Source organism: Mauremys mutica, chromosome 1 (genome assembly GCF_020497125.1).
Source record: "Mauremys mutica isolate MM-2020 ecotype Southern chromosome 1, ASM2049712v1, whole genome shotgun sequence".
In the NCBI taxonomy this organism is placed as follows: domain Eukaryota; kingdom Metazoa; phylum Chordata; order Testudines; family Geoemydidae; genus Mauremys; species Mauremys mutica.
Window position 1 is genome coordinate 104,988,215 of NC_059072.1, and position 26,096 is coordinate 105,014,310.

General features: G+C 43.0%; 1 protein-coding gene across 2 annotated transcripts in view; it reads left to right on the top strand.

The window, feature by feature from the left end:
- Nucleotides 1-26,096, top strand: part of TMEM178B (transmembrane protein 178B) — a 345,704-nt gene that overhangs the window by 72,806 nt on the left and 246,802 nt on the right. For both annotated transcript variants that reach the window (XM_044989377.1, XR_006573805.1), the window contains exon 2: nucleotides 19,932-20,045. In XM_044989377.1, the coding sequence (XP_044845312.1) occupies nucleotides 19,932-20,045 (114 nt within the window). The remainder of the gene's footprint in view (nucleotides 1-19,931; nucleotides 20,046-26,096) is intronic.

A 26,096-nucleotide genomic window follows, 5' to 3' on the forward strand; every position in this document is an offset into this window, starting at 1 on the left:
GCCCTACTTGTTCACTCATTGATATTGAAAAAATCATTATCAAACCTTTGGGGTTTTGTATTGCTGAGCTATCTTTTTTTTTAATGCAATAAATTACAAAGCGCTGACCTGCAGACTCAAATTCTAAGCACGTGCTTGGCAGGGAAGTGGGTGGGGGGTTGTAACCAGGGATTCAGTTAGATTAGTGCACATTCAGTTTGTTCCCTTTTTGGCGGCCCCAGTTTGGCATAATCTGCCAAAACCATGGGGCCACTTAACCAATATCGTATAGCTGTTGGCTGCAGGTATTTTTCAGGAAGAAAACTATGTATCATCCATAAGCCTGGAATTTAGAAAGCAGCTGTGTTTGTAACCAGTGAGCTGTAGTCAGACCACAGGAAGAGGATGTTATCAGTAAACAGATACACCCCAGAAATAGGAGCCTCACCTTTTTGCTTTCTTCTATTTTGTTCACGCCCTTCTGCTACACAAAGTGCTATGCATGAATCATAGAAGATTAGAGTCGGAAGAGACCTCAGGAGGTCATCTAGTCCAACCCCCTGCTCAAAGCAGGACCAACACCAACTAAATCATCCCAGCCAGGGCTTTGTCAAGCCTGACCGTAAAAGCCTCTAAGGAAGGAGATTCCACCATCTCCCTAGGTAACCCATTGCAGTGCTTCACCACCCTCCTAGAGAAAAAGTGTTTTCTAATATCCAATCTAGACCTCCCCCACTGCAACTTGAGATCATTACTCCTTGTTCTGTCATCTGGTACCACTGAGAACAGTCTAGGTCCATCCTCTTTGGAACCCCCTTTCAGGTAGTTGAAAGCAGCTATCAAATCCCCCCCCTCACTTTTCTCTTCTGCAGACTATATAAGCCCAGTTACCTGAGCCTCTCCTCATAAGTCGTGTGCTCCAGCCATCTAATCATTTTCGTTGCCCTCTGCTGCACTCTCTCCAGTTTGTCCACGTCTTGTCTGTAATGTGGGGCCTAAAACTGGATGCAATACTCGAGATGTGGCCTCACCAGTGCCGAATAGAGGGGAATGATCACTTCCCTCGATCTGTTGGCAATGCTCCTACTAATGCAGCCCAATATGCCATTAGCCTTCTTGTCAACAAGGGCACACTGTTGACTCGTATCCAGCTTCTCATCCACTGTAATCCCCAGGTCCTTTTCTGCAGAACTGCTGCTTAGCCAGTCGGTCCTCAGCCTGTAGCAGTTCATGGGCTTCTTCTGTCTTAAGTGGTGGACTCTGTACTTGTCCTTGTTGAACCTCATCGGATTTCTTTTGGCTCAATCCTCCAATTTGTCTAGATCACTCTGGACCCTATTCCTACCCTCCAGCGTATCTACCTCTCCCCCCAGCTTAGTGTCATCTGCAAACTTGCTGAGGGTGCAGTGCATCCCGTCATCCAGATCATTAATGAAGATATTGAATAAAACTGGCACCAGGACCGGCCCTTGGGGCACTCCGCTTGATACCGGCTGCCAACTAGACATCAAGCCATTGATCACTACCTATTGAGCCTGATGATCTAGCCAGCTTTCTATCCACCTTATAGTCCATTCATCCAATCGATACTTCTTTAATTTGCTGGCAAGAACATGCTTCTGATTTTGTTGTTTGCTCCCTTTACACCACTCTTCACCCTCAAGTGTTAACACTGCAACCCTCAGTGGCGCTGGAACACTTTTAGTAGTGGGGGTGATGTCTGCGCCACTCCCCCCAAGAGCTGGTGCTTGGAGCAGGGGTGTGTCTCTGGGAGCGGGGGATCCAGACAAGGATAAGGGGGCTAAGGCTGTAGCCAGGGGGCTGGGCATGGGGTGCCGGGGGGCTGGGTGCAAGGCCCCAGGTGCAGAGCCAGGGGCTGGGGAGTGGGGCATGGGGCTGACCCCCAAGACCTGAGCTCGGGAGTGGAGCCCTGGGCATGGGGCTGGTGGCCCCACATAAAACCTGGGGGTGCTACAGCACCCCCTGCACTTCTACTTCCCATGCCTATGGCAATACCCATCCTTTTAGCCATGTAAGGCTGGAGGCAATTTCCTCTTAGCATATCCGTGCAACTCATAATTTGCCAGAGGGGTTCAAATTAATTCCAGTGCTCCTTGCCCCAGTAGATGACCACAAAAATCAAACCCAGGTCTCTTGGATGTCATCACAAAGCACTAACAGGTAGTCACTGGGCCTGACTTTTCTCTAATCATCTATCACTTCTGATGAGATATAAGACCAATCTTATTTCCTTTTCCTTCCAAAGAGAAAACCCTCTGTACTGAAGGTAGTAATGTGAACCTCCGCTGTGCTACTGCTGTAACAATCTACTGTCCATTGTCTCCTTTTGGTTTGGCTAGTTGCAATGTTTAAAAACTGGAATTGATTTGAGTGAAGTTGACTTGTTAGACTGGTATCCCATCAGCCTCTTTGTAATGCTTCAGCTGATGGTTCCTCTGATGGCTGGAGTCTCTGGACAAGATCAACAAACAGCTGTCTCTCTGGCTTTCTGTACTATGATCTTTGTTGTCATTAAGGCTTGCATTGCAAAACCCCAGGGAATCAGGAAGTAATGCTGATGGTGGGTTTTTATTTTTTTTAGTGTTTTGGATGTTTTTCGAGGAATGGGTTATTCCATTAGGTTGATGTGTCCTCTTCACACACTCCATCAGAAATGCTGATGGCCCATTAGAGACATATTAGGTCTCCTCTGCTGAACTTTCATTCAGTGAGCTGGAACTCCGTCCTTTTTGAAACTCAGAGAGGCCAAACGTGGTCACTACCAGAATGGGAGGAAAGAAAAATAGGGGATGTAAGTTAGCATCTGCTTGGTCTTTTTTCCAACCACTATGACTTTGACTTTTTTATGACTTTCTGAGGCAGCATAGGAAATTCATGTTGTAATAAGTTGCTGTCCTTTACTTGGCCTATGAATAAACAGGGATTCTCGTCTTCTCATGTTGATAGTTCTTGAACTTGTAATTGTGAATTTATGGGTGAAAAATAAAAATAGATTTGTTCACCCCTCTTTGCAGATATTTAATGAAGGACTAGTGTCCGCATGGCAACAAGCAACCTACTGTGATTAGGGGTGGCAGTGTTCCTACTGGTTAGAGCATGGGACTAGGAATCAGAGGCTTGAATTCTGCCACTGGTTAGGTGTATACCTAAGGCAAGGCAATGATACCTACCATTGTATAACGCCTTGGAATCTTCAGATGGAAAAACGCTCCATAAATGCAAGATAGTATTATAATAATAATAGCACTAACATTCATTGTATTGATAAGTGCATTGGGCGCTGAGCTATAGTGCAATTAAAACCTTTGTAGAACTAAACGTTATAATCGAAGAGGTATTCTCTTCACATTTTCAACAAAACTTGCAAAGAGATCGGGAAGGGGGTATGCAAAACAAAAAAAGGAATAATGTAAGCCTTCCAAGGCAGGGATTGTCTCTTTCCAATGCTTGTACAGTGCCCTGCACCATAGGGCCTCACTCCCGATTGGGGCCTTTGGGTGCTACCAGAATATCTGTATTTATTACAGCTATTACCAAGGTAAAGGTAACGCATAATGAGTCACAATGGTCATAAAGCAAACATCCACTTCCCCAACCCTTCCTCTCCAAATGTAAAGCCTTGGTTCAAAAATAGGGATGGATTTCAAGGGGGTTTCATTACCACATCCTCAGGGCCACTACAGCAAAGGCACAATCATCTGCTGACCTCTAGTTCAAACAGGAATTATTTCTGGGAAGTTCTCTGGCTTGTGTTATGCAGGATTTCAGCCTAGATGATCACAATGGTTCTGACTTTAGAATCTGTTAATTTCACCTGCTGACCTCAGATGTGGTGACTGGATCTCCAGAAGGGGGATGAGTCCTTTCAGGACAAGGCCAAGAAGTAGGTCTTGAGTATAGCCAGGGCCAATACTTCTATGGGCTGTGAAAACAAATGAGGCCAATGTAAAGTCAGCTAATCCTTTTAAGTGAAGGGCTAGAGGAGCAGGAGTTGTTCTTACTGCTGGGGTATATACCTGCTGGATAAAACTTGTTACTGCCGTGAATAAGGTTCTTTCAACCAACCTAACAGCTACTCTTCAAGGATCTGTTTTAACTTACAAACCTTACCTGACATGCAACAGAAATGTTCAGTCTGTCTTGCTTTGGCCAGAACATTTTCTATGGTGAAGTGAGTGGGAGAAGGTTTCACACAACGACCCTCTGATGTGATTTGACAGTGCAGACAATGGGATATGAGAAACGGTAGATTACTCACACAAGTGACATGACTCTGTTCCACAGACAAGGAACTGCTGTATTGTAAAAAGAGCACTCCCAAGACTGCTCTAACCTCTCAGTAGGCGCGTATTGGATGAGAAAGTTTTCATCTCTTAATAATAGACTTTCAGTCCATTTAAACATATGCCAGCTCTTCAGTCTAGTCTAGTGTGATATGTATTTTTATGACAAATTTGTATCTTTCTTGGCATTTTTAAATCAGCTGTTGATGTTACTGCAGCTGCTGAGTTATTTCTTATGCTTTCTTTCAGTTTTGCTGTCCAGTCATGTCACCTGAGCTGCCTTCTGCTGGCCAATCCATTTTGAGAGATATGTTAAATTTGCATAATTTATGCATATGCTATAAATAAAGTAAATGCCCTGATTCTCTGCTATGACTGAGCTAGTGGAAAGCTGCAGCCTCAAGGAGCTAGGGACCGCAACTTGATCCCTGGTCACCCCATCCTGGTGGAAATTGGAGCAGCGAGGGGACTAATCTATCCTCCACCATGTATATAAGGTCCATAATGGATGTTACACCAGTGGAGGATCAGGAGTGTCCCTTCCTGTCCATGCCACCTCCCTCATGGGATTAGGGGGATGGCTGGCTCAGGAGGTGGTGGAAGTTTGTCCTTGCCAGCTTTCTGTTCCTCTGTGTAAAGGAAATTCTCCTTTGATTGTCTCCATTTTAAGATCTTTGTGCTCTTACTCGGTGCAAAGTGCCTAGCGCACACTGGAGAATCTAGCTCTAAAATGTTTAAATAAAAATCAGTGTGTGAATGCAGCTGGCACAACCTGCAGGCACCAAAGATGTGCTGCTGGAAAGCCAGCTAAGGGGGACTATCAATAACTAAGGCTTGTGGACACAAGGGCATGTGATGTTATTGCAAAAATTCATCATGAGATAAAGGACAGCCTGGTCAAATTACACAGCTGGAAAAATATCTTTTTTTGGGACCACCTCTCCTCTTTAAAATCCCTGCTCAAGATGAACCTTGTGCCTGCAAGGAAGCAGCCACCCAGGCTAGGGAGAGTGGTGGTTGGGGAGAGTTTCTTTATAATCCAAATGTTTCAGAATGATCAAACTGTGCACTTGCCAGCCTAGGATACTGCAGTGTAACTGCATGAACTTCTTCCTCTTCTCCTTGCCTTCCCTGTCCTAGTACACCTCTTTGTTGCATCTTGTTTCTATTTAGAGTGCAAGCACTTCAAGGAAGGGACTGCCTCTTTTTGTCTGTTTGCACGACACCTCGCACATTGAGGCCCTGCTTCTGATTCAGACTGCTGGGTGCTATGCAATGTAACTCAAATAACAATCATCGAACAAATGGCCTTACATGGAAAGGGTATGGTCAAATAGGAGACCAACGTTCTTCTGCCCTACCTCGGAGAGGGTCCCTTTACAAAGGAAGAGTGAGCATCCTTATAATGAATGATCTCAGCTCACCAACACTTGCTTTTCCAGGGTTTATGGCAATGTAGCTCTGAGGTATCTAGCTGGCAGTGTCATCCAAGCAGAGACAGAACTTGCACAGTTCATGGAGCAATAGATGTGTATTATCAGCTGTTCTACTCAATTTTTAGGAGTGATCTTGCTCACTGGCCTTAAACTGTACATACATACAACAACTGTAGGAGACCTCCACGTGAGTGGAAGGCCAGCACTCTTCCCTTTGCTGAGTGATGTCTTGATAATGTCCAATAATAACAGCACAGTGACAACACTTGCATTAAGCAACTGGGATACATAGGGGCAGAGCAAAGAGTTGAGTCTTGGGGAACCCAGAAGACCAAGTATATGCTCCCCAGAAAACAAGTCAAACTCCCTCAGAGGGAAAGAATATGTTCAAAGCCCATGGTTTTCACAGTGAAAAGGCCTGGAAAGTCCAGCATAAAGACTGTCTATCTTGCCTACAAAGAATGTTGCAAACTCATTGCAGAGATCAGTTGAAAGCACTATTTATAGGCAAAACAGTCTGCATTAATCTGAATTTTCCTGATTTTTACCAATGGGTGGGGAAAAAAAATCAATCTTGGTTGAATTCTGACTTTAGCCTAAAGAAAATAAGGCACAGAGATTTCCTCTTACATTTACTCTACAGGAATGCCATTCTTCTGGATGCTATCAATTTCTGTGGTGATAGCTTCGAACCCTTTTATTAAAACATGCAAAAAGATGTGAGATTCATATGCAAGTCATGTTACTCCTGGGTTATTTAATCCAAACAAAACCTGCCTCTTATGTGATCCCAAATGTAAGTTAAGAAACAATTCTGGAGAGAAACATTTTGTGCACATGCCATCTTTGAAGGCACTGGAGAAGGCATTTAGCCTAAATGTTTGTCTACACTATTTTTTTCTTTTGTTTTATCCCTATGAATTTCCACATATGAAACCCATGAGGGCACCTACGGAGCTCATGACATTTTCCAATGTGAAACTCATTGGAAACATCAGGTGAAGAACATAAATTCTGCATGGAAATGTGATGAGTGTTATCTAGACACATGCTGCAGTCCACATGCATGTTTAGCAAGGTAAAACTTTCTAAGGGAGAATGCTCTAGGGCTCTCAATCAGACTGGGTCTGTAAGTGTGACCTTTTGGAAGATGGGCTGAGACACAATGCACACTGTAATTCTGGACTGTGGGCTGTAGAGCATTTGAATTATTCCCTTTGTCATGTTGTTCTTCTGCTGTTAAGACACTGGGGTGAAATACTGAAAAAAACATTTGCCAAGCATACTATCTAGCATGGCAATTTGTGGAGCAGCCAAAAACCAACAGCAGGGAGACCTGGAGAGTGGGATGTGTGTTCCTCTTTCCTCAGCAGGCAGATAGGAACACGTTGCAGGGAAAGGCAGATTTACATCTTGGAGCAACAGAGACAGTAAACAGTTTGCCAAGGTACAGACGAGATTCTGTTACACAAAATGGGCCAGGGCCTGAGCTGGTGTAAATCAGTGATGTCAATGGATCTGTACCTATTTATTAGAGTGACCAGACAGCAAATGTAAAAAATCTGGATGGGGGTGGGGAGCCTATAATAAGAAAAAGACCCAAAATCGGCACTGTCCTTATAAAGTTGGGACATCTGGTCATCCTACTATTTACATCTGAAGAGTGGCCTCACATTTCCGGCCAGTCTCTTAGAAACTGGGCCTGTGTCTGCCTGATTCTGTCTGAATTTACACTAGTGTGAATCTGGAGTAACTCTATTGAAATCGGAAGAGTTACTTGGGAATAAAAGCAACATAAGTGTGAGGAGGATCTGGCCCAGTGTATTTAAATATGGAAGGACTATACAATGAGATTAGCAGAGAGATAGAGATACTGACACTGTGCCTGTGTGTTAAGGACTCAGTAAAAAAGCTCCAGGCCTGTAATCAATGCTGTGATTGGAGAGGAGCTGCTCATACAGTGAGATGGCTTCCTAGATCAGTGAACACAGTTTTCCATCTGATACTTGGAGGCTAGAGAACCAAGGACAAACATCTCCATGCCCCCCTTAGCGCCTCTCTCACCCTGTTCTGCTGTATAAGCCCCTACTATGCATACTCTTATCCGGCTGGCAGTGCCGGATCTTCAGTGAGTCTTTACTGGTCATTGCAGTCTCCATGACTCTATTGATCACTTAATTTCTGTATCTAAACAAGCAGGAATAAATAATTTACAGCCCTTTTAACCTCTTCATCTCTCCTTCCTCCCTACTCTCCACCATGTAAATAATCGGACACAAAGATTAACAAATTCAAATGGATGTCTCTCTACCCCTCCAGTGCTTCATGGCCTGGAGATTGTTATTAATAGCAGAAATAAGAAAGTGTTTCATAACCATCTTCCTGGCTTCAGCTTCCTTGAAACCCCCTTCCTCTGGTCCCTTGAGAGAAAGTGTGCACTGCTCATTTCCCAGTGCAAATTCAGAACTTGGTCTCATACTTGGCTTCTTTTCTTATCACGGGTAGAATATTTATGCTTCCATCAGTGGAACAGTTTCAGTGAACTGCAGTTTGCCAGCTGTGGGTATGCAGTACATGGGAAACGGCATTGGCAAAAGCTGTGTCGACTTTTTCTATCTCTTTCCTCACCCTTGAAATTCAGCTGCCTACTGAAGGTATTTTTATAGGATTATAGCTAGTTCGCCTCATCAGTTTCTACCAGTCTCCTTCCCCCAGCTGACCACTATCTGTACAATTTGCCCTAATCTAGAGGATCTGAGATGCTCTTCATTTGGAAGCAAATTGAGAAGAAATACTAAAGAGAAAGAAGGAAGAGGAAAGGAAATAGGAAGTTTCCCTTCTTGACTGCAAAGAAAACTTTTTTCTTTTCCTATTAAAAATCTCCAGCTAATACATATATTCCCTTCTGCCAGGCAGTGCTGGCAGCAACAAGGGCTGGGTTTAATATCTAGGGATTCCTCTTAACGTTACAGTACAGAACTGGCTCAAGCTCCCACCCAGAAACCTGGGAAAACTAAACACCACCCCTGAGTCCCTCTACGAGGCAATACTTCCCCACTTGCAAGCATTGAGTCTGTGTATAACAAAAGAAAACTTTGACGAGAGGGATTGTGGCATTAATTTGGGAAAACACTGAAACGATGATTCAAAATTATGCAAACAATAAGTAAACACCTGCTCCATAGTATCTTGGGAAGTATCTTTTACCTCAGTTTTCCACCTTGCAGTGTGAAAGTCCAATGGACAAATATCTCTTTAACTCGCCCATCTTGCTCCCTCCACTCCACCCCTCCCACGGTTTGTTGTCTGAGGTCAATGAAGTCCCTTAGTCCAGGGGTGTGTTCAGGGGTGCCTTCAGGGGTATTCACTTCCTGCCTCTGTGTGTTGTGTGGAGGGCGGCTGAGTGATGCCTGTGCCACAGCTCATTGCTGTCACTGCCTGTAGTGTTCTGAAGTCGTCATGTTCTGAAGTTCCACCACCTCGCCCAGTCCTTAGTGATTTTACCAGGTAGTGGGACACCTCACCGCCACTGATGCTTCTGTGTTATCCTTCACCGCAATGGTCCACATGCCACATCTAAGGCTCACGTGGCGGTCACCTGACAGTAGGACAAAGAACCAAATTGACTGTGTAATGATATAATGCTGGAGTGCAAGTTTCCAATGGACAAAGACTTTCCTGAATGCAGACTGCGGGTCAGACCACTAGCTATTAGCCTCAAACATACAGTTAAAACTTAAAAATATATGACATTCAACAGCTCCACTGCCATTGGGCCTGAATCTCAATGAAGATTATATAATCTTCACTCAGAATGGGTCTGAGGCATTGGCATAGGCAAAAGAGGAGAACACTCCCAACAAACTTTGAAATAAAATTGAAAACTATTGTGCTTGAAACTGCTAAAGCACATGTTCTGAAACATCCATGTTGGACTGCACCTGCTTAACTGAGAACCTGGGTGAGCTGGAGGAAGAATTACACAGAGTGAAAGAGAATGGCTAGGAGGTGGAAGAACATAGGAGAGAATACAAGGAACTGAGCAGACTGATTTAAAGGCAGACTAGATGAGCTGACTGAATATATAAGGGGCAAAATGTATGGAACTTGAGAATGATAGAGAGTAATAATACAAAAGGTAAGTTCACAGGGGTCAGACTTCTTACCAAAAGGTTTTCCCTGTGATCAAACATAAAAGATCATGATGGCAGAGTCTTCACAGAGGGTGACTATGATGGGATGTACTGGGCCCTTTGAGGCCCCCTTCTGGAGGTCTCAGGGTCCTACTAATCCCTGCCCCAGAAAAGGAGCATCGAAAGTGGGTCCTCTAGGCCTGCCTAGAGAGGCTGAAGGGAAGCAGCCAATAAGAGCGCAGCAGGCCCAGGCCCAGTCTATGTGCCTCACCAGACCCAGTCATAATACTGGGTGACAGAAAAGAGAGTATGGAACCAGAGCCATCAATCCTACAAGGGGAAGTGGGGTGTGCTATTATGCACATGAAACCTGGGAAAGCGCCAGGGTAGATAACTTGCCTGAAGAATTGTTAAAAGTGGTTGGCAAATGCAGTACTGATCTTATGTAGAAAATCTGTAATGATGTACGGATGACTAGAAATTAGCCAGAGGACTAGACAAAAGAGAATTTTTTTGACGTTAACAAAGAAGAGAAGCATAACAGAGCTCAGTAACTATCGTATCATTTCCCTGGTATCCCATGCAAGCAAAGTTATGTGCTACATAATCAAGGATCTCATGAAACAAAGGATAGAAAGAGAACTAGCACCACAAAGTTGGTTTCAGAGAGGGCTGAAGCATCCCTGACTAAATAGCGAATATCCATCACATCACTGGAAAATGCAGTGTACGCAATCTCATTGATCATGGGTTTCACTGACTACTCAAAAGCATTTGCTGTTTGACGTGACCATCTTTGGAGGATACTGGCAGATGTAGGGATTCCAAAGCATCTCATTTAAATTGTCATAAGTCTTTACCACCAACAGCAGACCACAGTGCGAACAGCAGTAGGAGACAGCGAGTTGTTTTCCACTGTGTATTTTGTCTGAAGCATCTTTAACATAAATGCAGAATTTATTATCAGATAAGCCATTTGAAGGTTTTGACAAAGTGGAAGGAGCTGGGATTTCCATTGATGGACACCTCTTAACCAATCTCTGATATGCTGATGACATGATGCTCTTTACTACAACTATTGGTCCAATGAAACAAATGTTGGAGTCTGTAAAAACAGTTTAATGAGAAATATTGACAGTTCCTAAATGTGACGAAAACAAAATGCATATACATTGACAGGACAACAAGTGGACATCATGATTAATGGACAAACTGTAGAGGCAGTAGATTAATTTCATCAGTTGGGATCATATATCAAGCAGGGAGGCTCTTCCAAGGAAATCACAAGAAGACTAGGGTGGCTCGGACAGCTATGGCTTCCCTTAGAAAGTGTGGGGAGAAAAATATGGCATCTCAAAATGTATGAAGATGCAATTGGTGAATAGCCTAACTTTTTCCATAGCAATGTATGGATGTGAATTGTGGGAAATTAAAGCTGCTGACAAGAAGAAAATGGAAGCTTTTGAAATGTGGTGCTGGTGAAAACTCTTGCATATCTCCCCTATGGGGGAAAAAGATGAATGCCTCTGATAGACATACTATTGGTGAGAGCAGACACAGATGTTGGAAATCAATGGATACAAACTTATGTACTTTGGTTACTGTCAAGGCAGATTTCCCCACTCTGGCACTTCAAGTGCAGAAGGTGGGGGCCCGCAAGGACCCTAAAAATTAATACTTGCCACTTCAGGCTTGTATTACCAAGGTTACAGCTTTTCTCTGACATTGGATTGGTAGATGCTGACACCACCCAAGTGCAGAACCTGTTTGAGAGGCCAGGAAGGTTCACTTGAGAATTCCTTCCTGTGGGGTACCCTCAAGTCCTTTCACGCCCCCTCCAGTGAAGAGCTGAGAAAGGGGGGGGGAATCAACTGTTGCCCCCAGCTAATTTAAAAAACAAAACAAACACCATGTGCACAAATCTCTTTAGACACAAAAATTCAATTCTGTTCTTTAAAAAGGTAAATTTTATTTAAAAAAGAAAGGAAAATATATCTGGGAACTCAGGCTGTTGCTATATTTTAAAAGAGTAAATACAAGGATTAAGCACCAAAAATAGCTTTGTTGAGGTCCATCTTAAAGGTTACAAGCAAGACAAAAGCACCTGGGGATAGCAAAGAGGTATCCATAAGCTATAAAGAAATAAAAGGGATAAAACCTAATCACATCCTCCTAGACATTTCCTAATCTACTTACATATCTGGGGTTTTAAATGAGTAGTTTCTAGGTATGATACTGATGGTTTTTCATACTGATGGTTTTCTGTACAATTTGCCCTAATCTAGAGGATCTGAGAAGTTTGTCAGACAGACAAAGGGAAGGTTTTTTTCAATTTTATAAAGTTCTAGCCTTCCCATTCACTCTTTTGGTCAGGTGCCCACTCAGTTCCCTTTACCTATGCATGCAGTGAGATACTTAACCCTTTCCGGGTAAAGCAAGTAGAGAACAGCTACTAAGAGGGATTTTATAGTTAACTGGCTGGCTGGGTGTCCATAAGAGGGAGGTATCTCCCCCACCTTTCATTTATCACAGTCATATTAGGTGTAGAGATGGAAATAACCTTGAGAAAGTTATCATGGATGGAATGGTGGTGGATCACCATTGAAGAGATGGATAGATGGTGTGTGGCAGATCACTGGGAGGTCACTACTGTAGGCTGACTCTCGATGGTTAGAGTCCTCCCCTAAGCCTAAATGACCCAACCCCATTCCTTCCGTGATAACCCACCCATGACAATAAACTTGGAGATGTGGCTAAAGCAACACTGGGCAGTGCTCTACCTCCTTCCATGGCCTCTGGGGCCTGTGAGCAGTAGATAGGGGAGCCAGTGCATGTGCTCATGAGCACATACACACAGCCAGGGAGGGTCTTGCAGTGCTCCCTCCAGCCACAGAGCAAGAGGCAAGGAGTAGCCAGAGCCAGGCATCTGGCTAAGAGCCACCAGCTCAGCCACAACACCCCCTAGCTGAATGTAGGAAGCAGCCAGCTCCTTCTCCCAGCCCAGGACAGGCAGTAGCTAGCACTGGGGCTGCCATCCCAACCACAGCTCTCCACTCATTCCAGGATAAGCAGCAGTGAGCAGAGCTGCTAAAGCCACCAGGACACCAATTCAAGGGTATGCCAGAGCCAGCCAGAAACAAATAAATTCCCAAAGTTTGTTTCATGATGCAGCTTAGTCAGTCTTGAGTGTCGGTAATCAGGACATTGTCTGTTGTTTATGCAATGCAATAATGCAATTCATAGTCATAGTCAGACACGCAGGTTAAGGTATTGTGTCATTTGCTTATTATTTACAGGCTTAGACCTTCAGCTCTAGCAGGTATGCACAGAAAAGGACTGTGTTCCCAAAACCCCAGGCCAGATTTCTGCTGCTATCACAATGAATAGAGATGGACAAAAGTATGTAACTACAGTCTTCAGAGCTGGAACTGCTCCAGAGGGAATGAAATAATCCAGACAAGTATCTAGCCACACTCTTTGGCCTTGTCTTCATTAGGAAAAGAGGTGTGTTTTTAACACGTTAGCTAATATGTTAACTATTATGTTAAAATCCTAGTGTTAAGTCTTAACACAGCTGGTCAAGTTAAACCATAGGCTCCCCCCACAGTTTACCTTTACCAGCCAAGGTGTTAAAACTACAACTGCCTTGTCTACACTAAGATGTTAATGAGTGTTAGCAATACACTTTATTTTTCCTAGTACAGACATGACTTTTGTGCTTGAGACCTCACACATATGTAGGCTACACATAATTATTTTGAGTGCTGTGATCCAAATCTAGAGTAATACTACAGCCTAATTTTTATCAGGCAAAGCCTGACTCAACTGGTCTGCAAAGGAAAGGGTTTAAACATTCCCTGTTCTGCTGGGCTAGCTCCTCCAAATCCCACACTCTGCTCCCACATTTCCCCCTAAGAGAATCCAAGATTAAGTGACTGGACCATATCTTACTCCTGTCATTACAGATATAGTCATCCAATCAGGGGACAGAAACAAAACCATGTGGTTAGGATGATTATTCACACAGACAGAATGATGAATAATGAACACACGTGGTGAACATTGGTGCATAAGCCATAGGCTGAAATGTGTTCATATAACATGTTTGTCTAATAATGTTGAAGAACAGAGTTGTAAAAATTAAAGCCAGAGCAAAGGTTGAAATTTGTGGAATAAATTGTTTGTTATGAACAGTTCACCTAGACGTATCTAGAACACAGGAATGAGAGAGCTGCCTTCAGTCTTCTTGGGGAAGCTCATGGTACCATGGTCCATGAAATAAACAAATGATGGGGCTACATTTGAATTTTTCCAAGAAATCAAAGTACACACTGGGAGGTGACAAATGCTTTCAGCTGATTGGTCTTTGTCTATCTAAAGGAAACATTCTGTGGAGTTTCTGTCAGGTCAGTGCTCTAGGCTAAATCAGTTGTGAAGTTTAGATTGTCCCTGTCAAATGTAATCCAAAACAAATTAAGCCTAGTGACGGAGCTCTCAGCAACTGCCATGTCGGATTCCTGGCCCCTCATTCTCCAGGATGGCAGCTCATGGAAGGTGTGTGTGGGAGGAGTTCCCATGTTGTTAACATTGAGCCTTCTGCCTAGCAAAGGAAAGCCATTAATAGGTCAAAAATAAACCCCTTTCTAACTTGTAAGAATCGTCTTCATAATGTGGTGCTCTGAATGTGGGGAACAAAGGTGCATCCTCCAGTGGGACTGGGAGGAGTCCGTCACTGTCACCATAAAAACAACACCCTTCCCCACTGATTTAACCCCATCTATCAAAGCTAGGATCAATGTGGCATCAGTGCCTTCCGTGCAAACTGACGTTTTTCTTGATGTTCCTGACTACCTTGAGAAGTCATTTGCTGGAGCAGCACTTTCAGTCATGCCACTGTCGGACAACTAAGCTGAGGCCTGTGCTATACAGGAAGTCAGGCTAGATTATTGTAATGATCCTTTCTGGCCTTAACATCTATGAAACTATCTCTGGAAAAGTTAGCATGGCCACTCTGGTCAGAGTCCTGCTGTCCGCCTATTATCAGCTAAGGAAAGGTACTAGCCTGAGAGCCTTGGAGATTGAAACCCTCTATTTATCCACAGAATAGGTTCAGCATGGACAACATTAGTGTGAGCATCCCTACCAATGTGCCTCAATGCTGTTCTTTACTGCCTCTGTGAGGCGAGAGGGCAGTTTTATTCCCCATGCCCATCCTTGGTCTCTCTGCTGACGCTGCCAGCAAGTGTGATGTTTAAAGTGCAAGTCGCATGTGGGGGCACAGGTTCATTAGCACTTGGACTGAGGCCACAATATTGGAATGTGCTTTGAAAATGGAAGAGAGCGTGGTGAGCCAGGGTATTCAGGTGATATCCCTGCCATGCCATGGTGTGATGGTTCTCCTGGAAACAATTCTCCTTTTGTAGGAGTGGAAAGGAGCCAAGGGGTGGAGCAAGCAAACTCTGAGGATCTCCAGTATTTGTGCTGCACAAACTTTGGAAGATGCTAGCAGTCTGGGTTGTAACTAATAATTTTGTTGCGTAATGTTTTATTCACACTCTGAATCCATGGTGCATTGTTTCAGTTCATGCCAAGTAATGTTTATGACCTGAGGCAGCTTGAAACCTAGTTTTCCAGAGGTGAATAGGGAAAGCATATTTAACCCTTATGGTCTGCTCTGACTTATGCTACCGGTGGAGAATTGGTGTAGCTGAGTGCTGCTCTGCTCTGAGTTCTGCTCAGGCCCCTTGACACACCCCTTACCTGGCTCCTCCCTTTGCCAGGGGCGAGTGTGTGTGTGTGTGTGGGGGGAGCAACTGGCATAGCAGCCACCTTCTTTGTGTTTTTGCCAGCAGGGAGTTCCCTTCCACCAGGGGAACATGGGATGTGCTACATCTCCTAGTTTCAGTTCTGTAGCCATATTGTCTTGACAGTGGCCATCCGTACTGTTCACTTCGGCTGCATAGATTTCAGGGTTGCTGAAAAAAGAGAGCACTCAGTGTGATTTCTCCCCCTCCCCCCAAACATTGGCCCCAGTCAGAGCTGGCCCTAGACCAAATGGTGCCCCAGGCAAAGAGTGTTTTTGGTGCCCCCTTTCCATTTGTTAAACTTTTGAATCCTTATTTTTTTTAATTAAATTTGTAGCCCATTTCACTACTTTGATGCACGATTTGCATGCATGATTTATCCTGTCATACAAGATGATAAATTTGCATGCTAGGATCTGTAAATTTGTTATTCATGCCATATATAAGCAAATAAAAACTGTTTTCTCTAAGCTTATAGAAACTTTTTAATTTTAAGAATAACTGAAATGTACTACCATCAAGTCATCAAACATGTTTTAAGAACGGCAAAAGAAGTAACAGTATTTCTTTTATATTGTTGCACAGATAAGAGTTGAATAGATATCTCTGGCATCTCATTACTAATGTCCTTTATTAGTCACTATCTACATGCTTCAAGTTTTAAAACACAAGTACACTTTCACAATTACACAGTAAAACTAGGTTCATAATATCGCAGCTGGGCTCTCCCTTCACTTCGTTCTTGTATCTCACTGACTGACTGGCAATGTCCCCTCCCCTTACATACCCGCAAGGGCATGGCTGACAGCATTCTAAGAGGTTCAAGGAAAATGTTGTTCTCGGAAAGTCTGGAAGGTTCCAGGAGATTCTACAAAGAACATTCTAGGAGGTTTAGTGGAAAATGAATCCACAAACAGAATATCTGAAACATGTTACTGCAAACATTCTATTTTCCCTTTTGTTGCTAACAACAAAAACAGCACACCGGGCCCAGCATGCTCCACCCCCCAGCCTGATACCCCAGGCAGTCCCTGGGTTGCCTGCCTGTAAATCCAGCCCTGACCCAGTCACTTGAACTAAATGTGAATCTCTGTGATCTATAGCAGTATTAAATCTTTGTGCATCAATGTGATGGGGTGGAGACACCTCACTCAGTGGATGAAAGAGAGATGGTTGAGTTTCTTTTCTCTCTGAAAAGAAAAGCCACAGTTGCATGCCCTCCTGAGTGCAGGGATTTTCAGGAAGCCTTCCATGAGGGAAGTAGTTCTGGGCCCAGTTGTAGTGAATCATGTCATCCTCCCAGGCCACTAGAGGATGAGTGTATTCAGAGGACTTGGAGGTAATTTATATTATGAGCTAGACCATCTGTGGGGGTGAAGTACTTAAACATTGGCAGCACAAAGTCATCTTTTTGTTGACTGTGATTAGAGACTTTGACAAAGAAAACCCTTTCAGATGTTTAAGGGTGACTTCTCCTCTCACCAGTTTCACACCAGTGCAGTTCCGTTGACTGGAGTGAAGTTTACTCAGATCTACACTTGTGTGCAAGCAAGGTCAGAATGACGACTTGAGTTTGTCTCTGGCTACAGGAAATTTTTTGTAAATTTGACCAGGAAATCTTGAGTGGACCTTATTACAGCTCATCTGCCCTGTCTATCAGACCTGAAGAAGAGATCTGTGTAGTTTGAAAGTTTCTCTCTTTCACCAGCCGAAGTTGGTCCACTAAAAACTATTGTTTCACCTACCTTGTCTCTCTAATATCCTGGGACCAACATGGCTACCACAATACTGCAAACAACTGTCTGTCAGTGATGGTCAGTAGAAGGCAGTCACAGTTGCACATCCTTTCCACGGGGGGTGTGTTCCACCAGTTGTCAGTGTTGTATAGTCTGAAATAATTCAGGTGTGTCAGACAGTTAATCAAATGTGGTTCTGACATATTCTGAACTACATTCGCTGTAGTCTTTTAAATTCTGTAGGCACAGGAGGAATTTACTGATATGGCATTCTACTCACCTAAATATTGCCAATTTTTTTAATCATAAATGTTATATATCTTAGTTAAACAATTACCACTGCAAACACAGGCCTTTGTTGAAGAATGCATTCCTGTTCAGGATAACGGTTAAGCGTGTGCTTAAATCCCATGGATGCCAATGGGACTTAAGCACATGCTTAAGTTCTGCCCTGAATTGAGGTCATAGTCTCTCTCTTGCCTTAGAGTTTGATGTTGCAAGGTGCCGAGAGCCATTAACTCTCAATGACAGCAACAGGAATGGAGGGTGCTCAGCATCTCACAGGAAGTTAGCACAGCCCATCAGTGTTGATTGCATTCCTTTAACCATATTAATAAATGGAATACTATGGTTTTTTCAGTTGTGAATCTGTGTTCCTTGCTGCTGCTCTAGGCAAGTCCTCTCTCTGGATAGGTATCAGATAACATGAAGATTATTTCCAGACAAATAAGCAATTTCCATCTTTCTGCCAAAATTTCTGAACCATGAATGTAGCTGAGCAAAAGCGGGTAGAATGTTTTTACAAATTAGCATGAAGACGTTAAATTCATCACTAGGAAGGTTGAGTGTGGTTTTTTTTTGTTTTCTTTTTAAAGAAGATCTTTCCACAGTAGCTTTCTTTTTTTAAATACTATTCTTGGTTTGAAACTTTCATTCTGGGCGTACATTTGGTGCCCAGATGGTGCAGGCACACACAGAAGCCCATCACGCTGTCAGGGCAGGCGGATACATATGTAAATATTTTGCCTTTTTCCCCTGTAATATTTGGCTTTGTCTAATCTAATTGCTGTCAAAGGCAGAATGCAAAGAACACTTAAGAAAAGCAAACAGTGAGGACCTCCAATGTTTGTGCTGCACTAACTTCAGAAGATGCTAACAGTCTGGGTTGTAACTAATAATTTTGTTGCATAATGTTTTATTCACACTCTGAATCCATGGTGCATTGTTTCAGTTCATGCCAAGTAACATTTATGACCTGAGGCAGCTTGAAACCTAGATTTCCAGAGGTGAATGGTGAAAGCATATTTAACCCTTTGGAGCTGAAAGACAGGACTCTTGGCATCATGTGTTTAAATGCCTTTTAAGTTGGTGCTAATGGTGGGTGCTCCATTCATGGCCCCAGTACTGGGTTGCATCATTTTCTCATTTGTTTTATTGGTGTATGGGTTTATTGCTTTATTTAATGTATTTTTCTATCATCTGTTGAGTATCAATCAGAGAGGCAACAGTTAGGAAAGTCTGTCTCTCCTCCGAATGGTGAACTGAGCATGGCAGTGGAGTGACACTGAGAATACATACTTATTTATTAAGTACCTGATCCAAAGCTCATGGAAGTCAAAGGAAAGTTAACTTTAGTGGGCTTTTGGTCAGATCCTAATTGCTTAGCAAAATGGTCTCATGAAAGAAATGGTGGTGAGGGTTCCAGGGAAAGAGATGTAGGAAACCCTACTGTCATTGCAACCATCCTTGCATCACTGAACTTCTAAGTGTTTCGGATCAGAAGCAAACACTGGCTAAGGCGTGAGTTGTGGGGAGCCTGTGGCCAAAGTGAACCCATTGCTTCCATGGGCATTACCTTCACTGAGAGGTTCCTCCGGAGACCAACGCTTGCAGTGGGGATTATTGTGGGGAGGATGGGAATGGCTATAAAAAGAAAATGTAGTCCCTCCAGCATCAAATCAAACAAAAAAGTAGTATCACATACAGCTGCCTCCCATAGAGTGCAGATGAAATCTCAGCTACACAATAAATAGGGGACAATGCTGGCCATTCATGTTTGCGTTTGAAGCTTGTCATTTTTTGGTCATGTGACGCCACTGCATTCTGCTTCTGTTCTATTTTCTTCTGGTTCTTATACCATATGCATCACCATTGTATCTGAGCACCTTCCAGAGGTATACTAAGCTACATGACTATAATCTGTCAGGTGTGGTTCGCTCTGTCTCCTTCCTGTTCCCAGGGGAAAAAAATCATGTGAAAATTGTTTTTTATATTAATATATAAAATTTCATATCTGCTGTACTATGCTTTTTATTACTGAAGGACAGATCAAAAAAGTGTGCCCTCCACATCTGTAAGTAGGATAGTCCTAGTGAGTCAAAGACAGCCCTAGCAATCCCAATAGGTTCAATGGAGTTACCCAAGCAGTTAATTTGGATTTCACTCTTTGGTTTTTGGTAGTGAAGGGGCTTGACTGGGAGAACAAATTGCTCTTGTTTAACATCATTTTATTATTATTATTTTTTTTTGGCCATCACAGGAGCAATTGATCAGTGCACATACATCAAGTACCACTACTCCTCAGCAACAATTCCCAAGAACCTCACCTACAACATCACCAAGACAATCCGCCAGGATGAGTGGCATGCCTTGCGTAAGTGTGTCCATGTTTTTTCTTCCTTTTCTCTGTTGTGTACATAAAGGGCAATAGTAACCAGTAAAGGTGAACTGGGGCTTTGACACACAACCCAATCAGAGACATCTCGTGTGGATAGTCGTCATGGCAGATAAGCCAATTTTCTGCTAGCATCCACAGCTCTGTGTATTTGTTTGGGTGACTGGAAATTCTACATTAGCATGAAAGCATTAAGTGTGTGTGTGCAGGGGGAAGGAAACATTCATATGCAGAAATTAGTATTGAATTAAATATGAACATGAATACAATAATCAATTTTGTAATTTTTAATTCAATAAAATCTTCTGCGTTTGCATTTTTCCCATGCATTTCATGCTGCTGCAGAATTTCCAGCTTCCAGCAGAATTCAGTACTAGCACATAGCAGAAACTGGTAGGATCTGTCATGGAATATGTGGTTTTACCCCCACCCCGTCTCTTGGGTGAGAGGCACTGCTCAGTGACACTGCTTCCTTTGAGAATCTAGGAAAAGAAATGCTGCTCTTTAAAGGCACAGGGAAGGATCCTGGCTTCTGGTGATAATTGTGGCCATTGGCCATCAACTTGTAGCAGTGACTGAAGCAATAAGACATGACAGGGATGGAATTGCCTGGATATGCAGGGCTGGCTTTATAGATTCTCTTCCTCCTTATGGGCTTGGAAATGGACAAAGAGTTTTCACTGACAAAATAGAACAATTAGGATTTCACATGAAAGGGAAGATGCCAACAGGAGTGCATCCTCTTGTTATATATGTATATTGGATATTGTGTTTTACATTGAAAATTCTTCTCTTCTATTTCGAGCAGCAGTGACTATCTCCTGTCATCACCTTCTGGGAATCTCGCAAATTAATGCAGGAATTATTGTCTTTAAAAAAACATGCATCTTTAACTAAGCAATGTTTAGGGTTATGGGTCATTGTGAGGATGTACATGTATCTTCTTTCAACTGAAGTGTAATTGCTGACATGTCTGGTCATATTGGTCCCTTGGAGTGCTTCCCCCCTTCCTGTTCTAGTGCTAAGCTCCGTGGGAGAATGCAAAGTGTTAGCAGCTGACTGGAATCTTTAGTAGCATATTTTCCAGTCTCTGAAGAGGCAGTCTAGACACAGAGTGTTGACACATTTACATATCCAATTTGGTCCGAGGCACTTTCAGGGTGAGGCTGTTGTTTATTTCCTCACTGTGGCAGGTATGTGTGGGCAGGCACATGTGCATCTGTGCATGTTCCTGACCTAGATTTTCTTGATGCTTCATGAATCAGATAAGTGTAGGTAGATAGTTGTATGTGATTGAGGTACGAATCTGTGTCCCTCTCAACAAAGGTGGAAAAGGAGAGGCATGCCTTGATAAATCTGTGCTGTTTATAAATCAGTTTGTCTTGTGCAGTGGCTTTACATTTCAAAGTGTTGGATATGTGAGGTTAATGCATAGCCACTAGAGGGTCTGAAGGTCACTGTATTTAACAATGAACTGATGCCATAGGTAGATTTACTGTGTGGAGGTAGGTGTGTTTGTGACTTGCTACCTTATCCATTGACCAACTTTCAGTTTTAAAGGAGGGAGGTGGCTAGAAAAGCTCTCATTAGCAATCTCCTTTCAATTTCTTTTTGGGCTGGAGGAGGTGTTCCCTCTTCAAAGAGCTTCTGGAATCTCCATTAGATGGTCACTAGCTTAGGCAAAGGGCAATACAAAAAGTTTACTCACACAAACACTCTGACCATATCCCCCTCCATACCCATGGACAATATATTGTACAGCTAGGCTGGTTTCATTCAGATCACAGCCTCCAGTTCTGGGACAGGTCATGGTTCTCCCAGCTGTGTGGGGCACACTAAGAGACAGGCCATAGCAGATACAGGGGCAGGCATTCGTTAAAGATGTTGTCCATGTGAATGAGAATGGTTTGATGGAGTCCACTTTCCTTTTCCCTACCTATACCTGCTGGCTGATATCCTCAAAAGGCTATGGCAGCAATAGGCATAGAACCTATTTGATTAGAAGAGTTACAGCTGTCACAATATTTGGGTTTATACTTTCTTTACCTTTGTCTTATTATTCAATTTTTAATGCTTCCTTTGCCAATGTAGCTGGAAGCATGAGTTAATTTTTCAAGAGGACAGAAATGAACCATGAGTTAATAGGAACTTGGCGAGCCAGAAAACATCCAACCCCACTAGTGTACCAAAGCTAGGAATCTATAGACACCATACTAATATATTAGGAGTATAAGTCTTGGCAAGTTATGCCTTTGAGACCTCCAAGCAACATGTAGGTGTTGCAGGAAATGGATTGGTGATTCAAAGGCAACATTCCCTCTGAGGTTATGTCTCTACTGCAGCCCTGGGGTGTGAGTAGACATTCCTGAGCTCGCTTTAATCGAGCTAGCTCAGGTACTGGAACAGTGAAGCTGCGTTAGTATGGGCTAGCCCTGTGAGTAATTGCCCAGGGTTCCAGGCGGACTTGTACAACTAGCACTGAAGCACATGTTGCCACAGCTTCACAGCTCTGATATCTGAGCTTGCTAGACTAAAGCTAACTCAAGGTATGTTTGCACAAGCTACAATCATGCAGTATAGACATACCCATAGTCAGCACTGAACCAGTGCCCTAATAAGCTCTGTGTGGCTATAGTTGCTGTTTTCTGGATGAGCTATAAAACCAAGGCCCTGATCACTTGTGCTCCTTAAAGGTCCCATGTCCCTTTTTATAAGAAAGGAGGTGTTAATGTCAGATGGACTCAGATTTGTGTCATTTATCCATCTCCCTTCATACACTTTTTGGGGATTCTGATGAATTGGGATCTAGATCTGAACCACCCCAGATTTTAGCTGTGCAAAATCAAAACTCTGACAATGATGTTTTGTGAAACCAAAACCACTCCTGATTTTAGCCATATCTGGTCAAGTTTCAATGTTGTTAATTATGAACTGTCTTGCTATATTTTCTCTGCAGTTTTAACTGGCTACAGTATTTTTCAGTCCCCTAAATGGTTGTTTAGCATTGCTGTGTATTGTTAAACAGTTCCACCCCAGAGATGGCTACATTTCAGTGGAGGCTGATGTGATTCCTATGTAATTACTGTTTGTAAAGGACTAAAAAGCACTACATTCAGGTAAATTATTATTATATTGCCTGATATACATGAATAATACAAAAATATTCTGGGGCAAATAATCCCTGAAAACAAAGGGATCAATGTTTAGCAATGAAGAAATGACCTGACAGTGGACATCCTAGGGCAGCACATCTTGCGTCTTTCACAGTTAGGATTATTGTCCCAGAGGCAAAGGATGAAGAGAATAGGAAACTGGAAAGCTGTGAAAAACAAAAGAGATCTTAACCGTCTTCAGGATTTTTTTCTTTCCAATGGATCCGCTTCCCCCAACCCACCCTGAATCAATCCAGGAAGTAGCACATACTTGTGCTTCAGGGGTAATTAGCAGTCTTACTTCTAGCTGTGCACATCTGACACAAGGAGTCCTGAGTTTGGTTTTGGTAGCTACTATCAGCAGAGGCCGGATTGTATTTTGTGGTGTACAGAGAAAGTATTTGAAACCAGAACCACAATTAGCATAAGCAGAGAAGCCAAGAAGTGACTAGAGATTGAGCTCCCCTCCCACATTCAGGGCTGGTCCTCGCTATTCAGGGTTGAGGGAGAGTGACAAAGTTACATGGGAGAAGGCTGGGTTATGGCTGCCTGTGCTTTACTCATTCTATGGCTTCATAGAGGTACAAGAAAAAGTGGTAGAAGGTATAGTTCAGTACTCTAGCTCTAACCTTCCTCCAAAATACACTCTGTGCCTTAGCCAGAGCCATTGCTCTCCCTTGCCATCTCTGAATCACGATGCTATAATTTCCCTTCCCCCTCAGATAGGAAAAGATTGCTTTAGCTGGAGTTAGGAAGGCATTCGATTGCTCTTGCTACCTTTGCAGCAGCTCTCCTTGGTCTCATAACAGGCTGTTAAGTGGTGGAGTGAGGGATAGATGGGCCCCTAGTGGTGCTGAGTAGCCCATTTTTCTCAGCCTGACAGCCACAACGGACTCTCCAGCACATTCTTTTTCAAAGGTGGGAGAGGGTGAGGGGTTATTCATTTGATACAGAGGACCCTGGTGACAGCAGTCAGCACAGTGAAGCATATACTCCTATAGCTGTGCTTTGAGTGATGCACCAGAAGAACCCAGGGGAGAGGCTGGTCCCAGAGGAATGGCTGAAGCCAACTTTTTCATTTTTGATTTTAGCATTTTTTTCAATTCTGTTTGGGATTTTCAAGATAGATCCTTTGCTTCAAATTGATTGCCCGTGGCAGTGAGAGCAGGGAAATAGAACTTCACTTCCCTGTAATCAGTTCCTCTCAACAGTCTCTTGTTAAATAGGAATGGCAGGGAGTGTGACTGTAGATTTGCCAGCTCCCCCCATCAGGAGATAAATGTTCATCCAATTAAACAAAATGACTATCTGTACTAGCTGGGAGGGGAAGAGAAGAGGGAAGGAAAAGAACATTTTGTCCATCAACTTTTAACATGTCTCTCTGGAAAATCCAAGCATAGTGATGGGGCTGGGGTACTGTAAGTGTATTTACCAAACACAATGCTGTGATTAAGGCCCTGTGTACTGCACAGCAAGATGGAGAGGAATTCTGCAGTAGGGTAACTGGAGTCTAAAGATCTTTGGCAACTTCATTTAATATTTTTTAAAAATTGAGGTTTCTATTGAATTAAATCTGAAAATAAAAAATCCAGTTAGGACAGTAGTCCCTGTGCTATTTATTTTAATATTAAATTCACTATATGTTTGGTAGTGGCATACTTTGGTTTAGCTTAAATCTGTTCCCAGTTGATTTAAGTTAAGCCAAAATAAGTCTGATTCAACCAAAATAAGAGTGTCCACACGGTGGTTTGCACCGGTCTAACTAAATTGGTTTAAAATCACACCCTTTTTTGGTAAATCCAATAATAGTAATAATCATATGGCTGGATGTTACAGGACAGATCCTCGGCTGGGGTGAGTAACTGGAGCTGTGCTAATTTATACCAGCTGCAGATCTGGCCTTACATATTTTGCCTATCTTGAAAACTTCTGGAGACCTGAATCTGATGTACAGTGGTAGAGTGTTTGAAACATTTTGGTTGTTTTGAAGGCCACATTCCATACACCAGTGAAACCACTAGGGAAAACAATGTATCCAGTTTGTGTGCCAGCTGTGCCCTTCTCTAGTGCTGCTGAGGAATGAGGACCAGAATATAAAAATACCTCATGTGGCACTCAGGGGACTGGAGAGTAGCTATTCCTTTGGTTCCACCTCACTGGAGCAGAAATAACGACCAGCTGACTGGTATGGCATTATGAGCCATCAGAAAGTTTTTGGAAATGGGAGAAGCAACAGAGAGCCTAGGATCTGGTTTGTTCCTTTGCGGCTTTAAGGTGTTGGCCATTGCTGAAGGCGGCATATTCAATGAGATGGACAATTGGGGCCAGAGTTTCAAAGATCATTAGGCACCTAGAGATGCAGTCAGATAGATGTTTAGTGGGAATTAGGCATCTAGCTTGCTGACATACTTTTTTAAAACCTCACTAAGCACCTATCTGTATCTTTAAGAACCTAAACACCTTTAGAAAATCTGGTCTTAGTCTGCTCTGGTGTGGCTGCTCCTATGTTTCTGTGTCCTAATCCAAGTCCACAAAAAATAGTGGATGAGGCTAGCACAACTGTTTATGAGAACGGTTGACACTTCTATCTATGAATCTCAATGTGTTTTATAAAAGCAACAACAATGTATTTTATGAATATTAATGATTTAATTGTCATGCTGCCCCTGTGAATATCATCACCCCCATTTTACAGCTGGGGAACTGAGATGCAGAGAGGCTAAATTACTTGCCTAGGGTCACACAAGAAGTCAGTGGCAAAACAAGGACTAGAACCCAGGTCTTTCAAGCCCAAGACCTGTGCTTTAGCCATAAATCATTTATTTGTAACCCAAACCTGCTCTAAGGAAGGCAGGTAGCCAAATAATGTAGGGAAGGG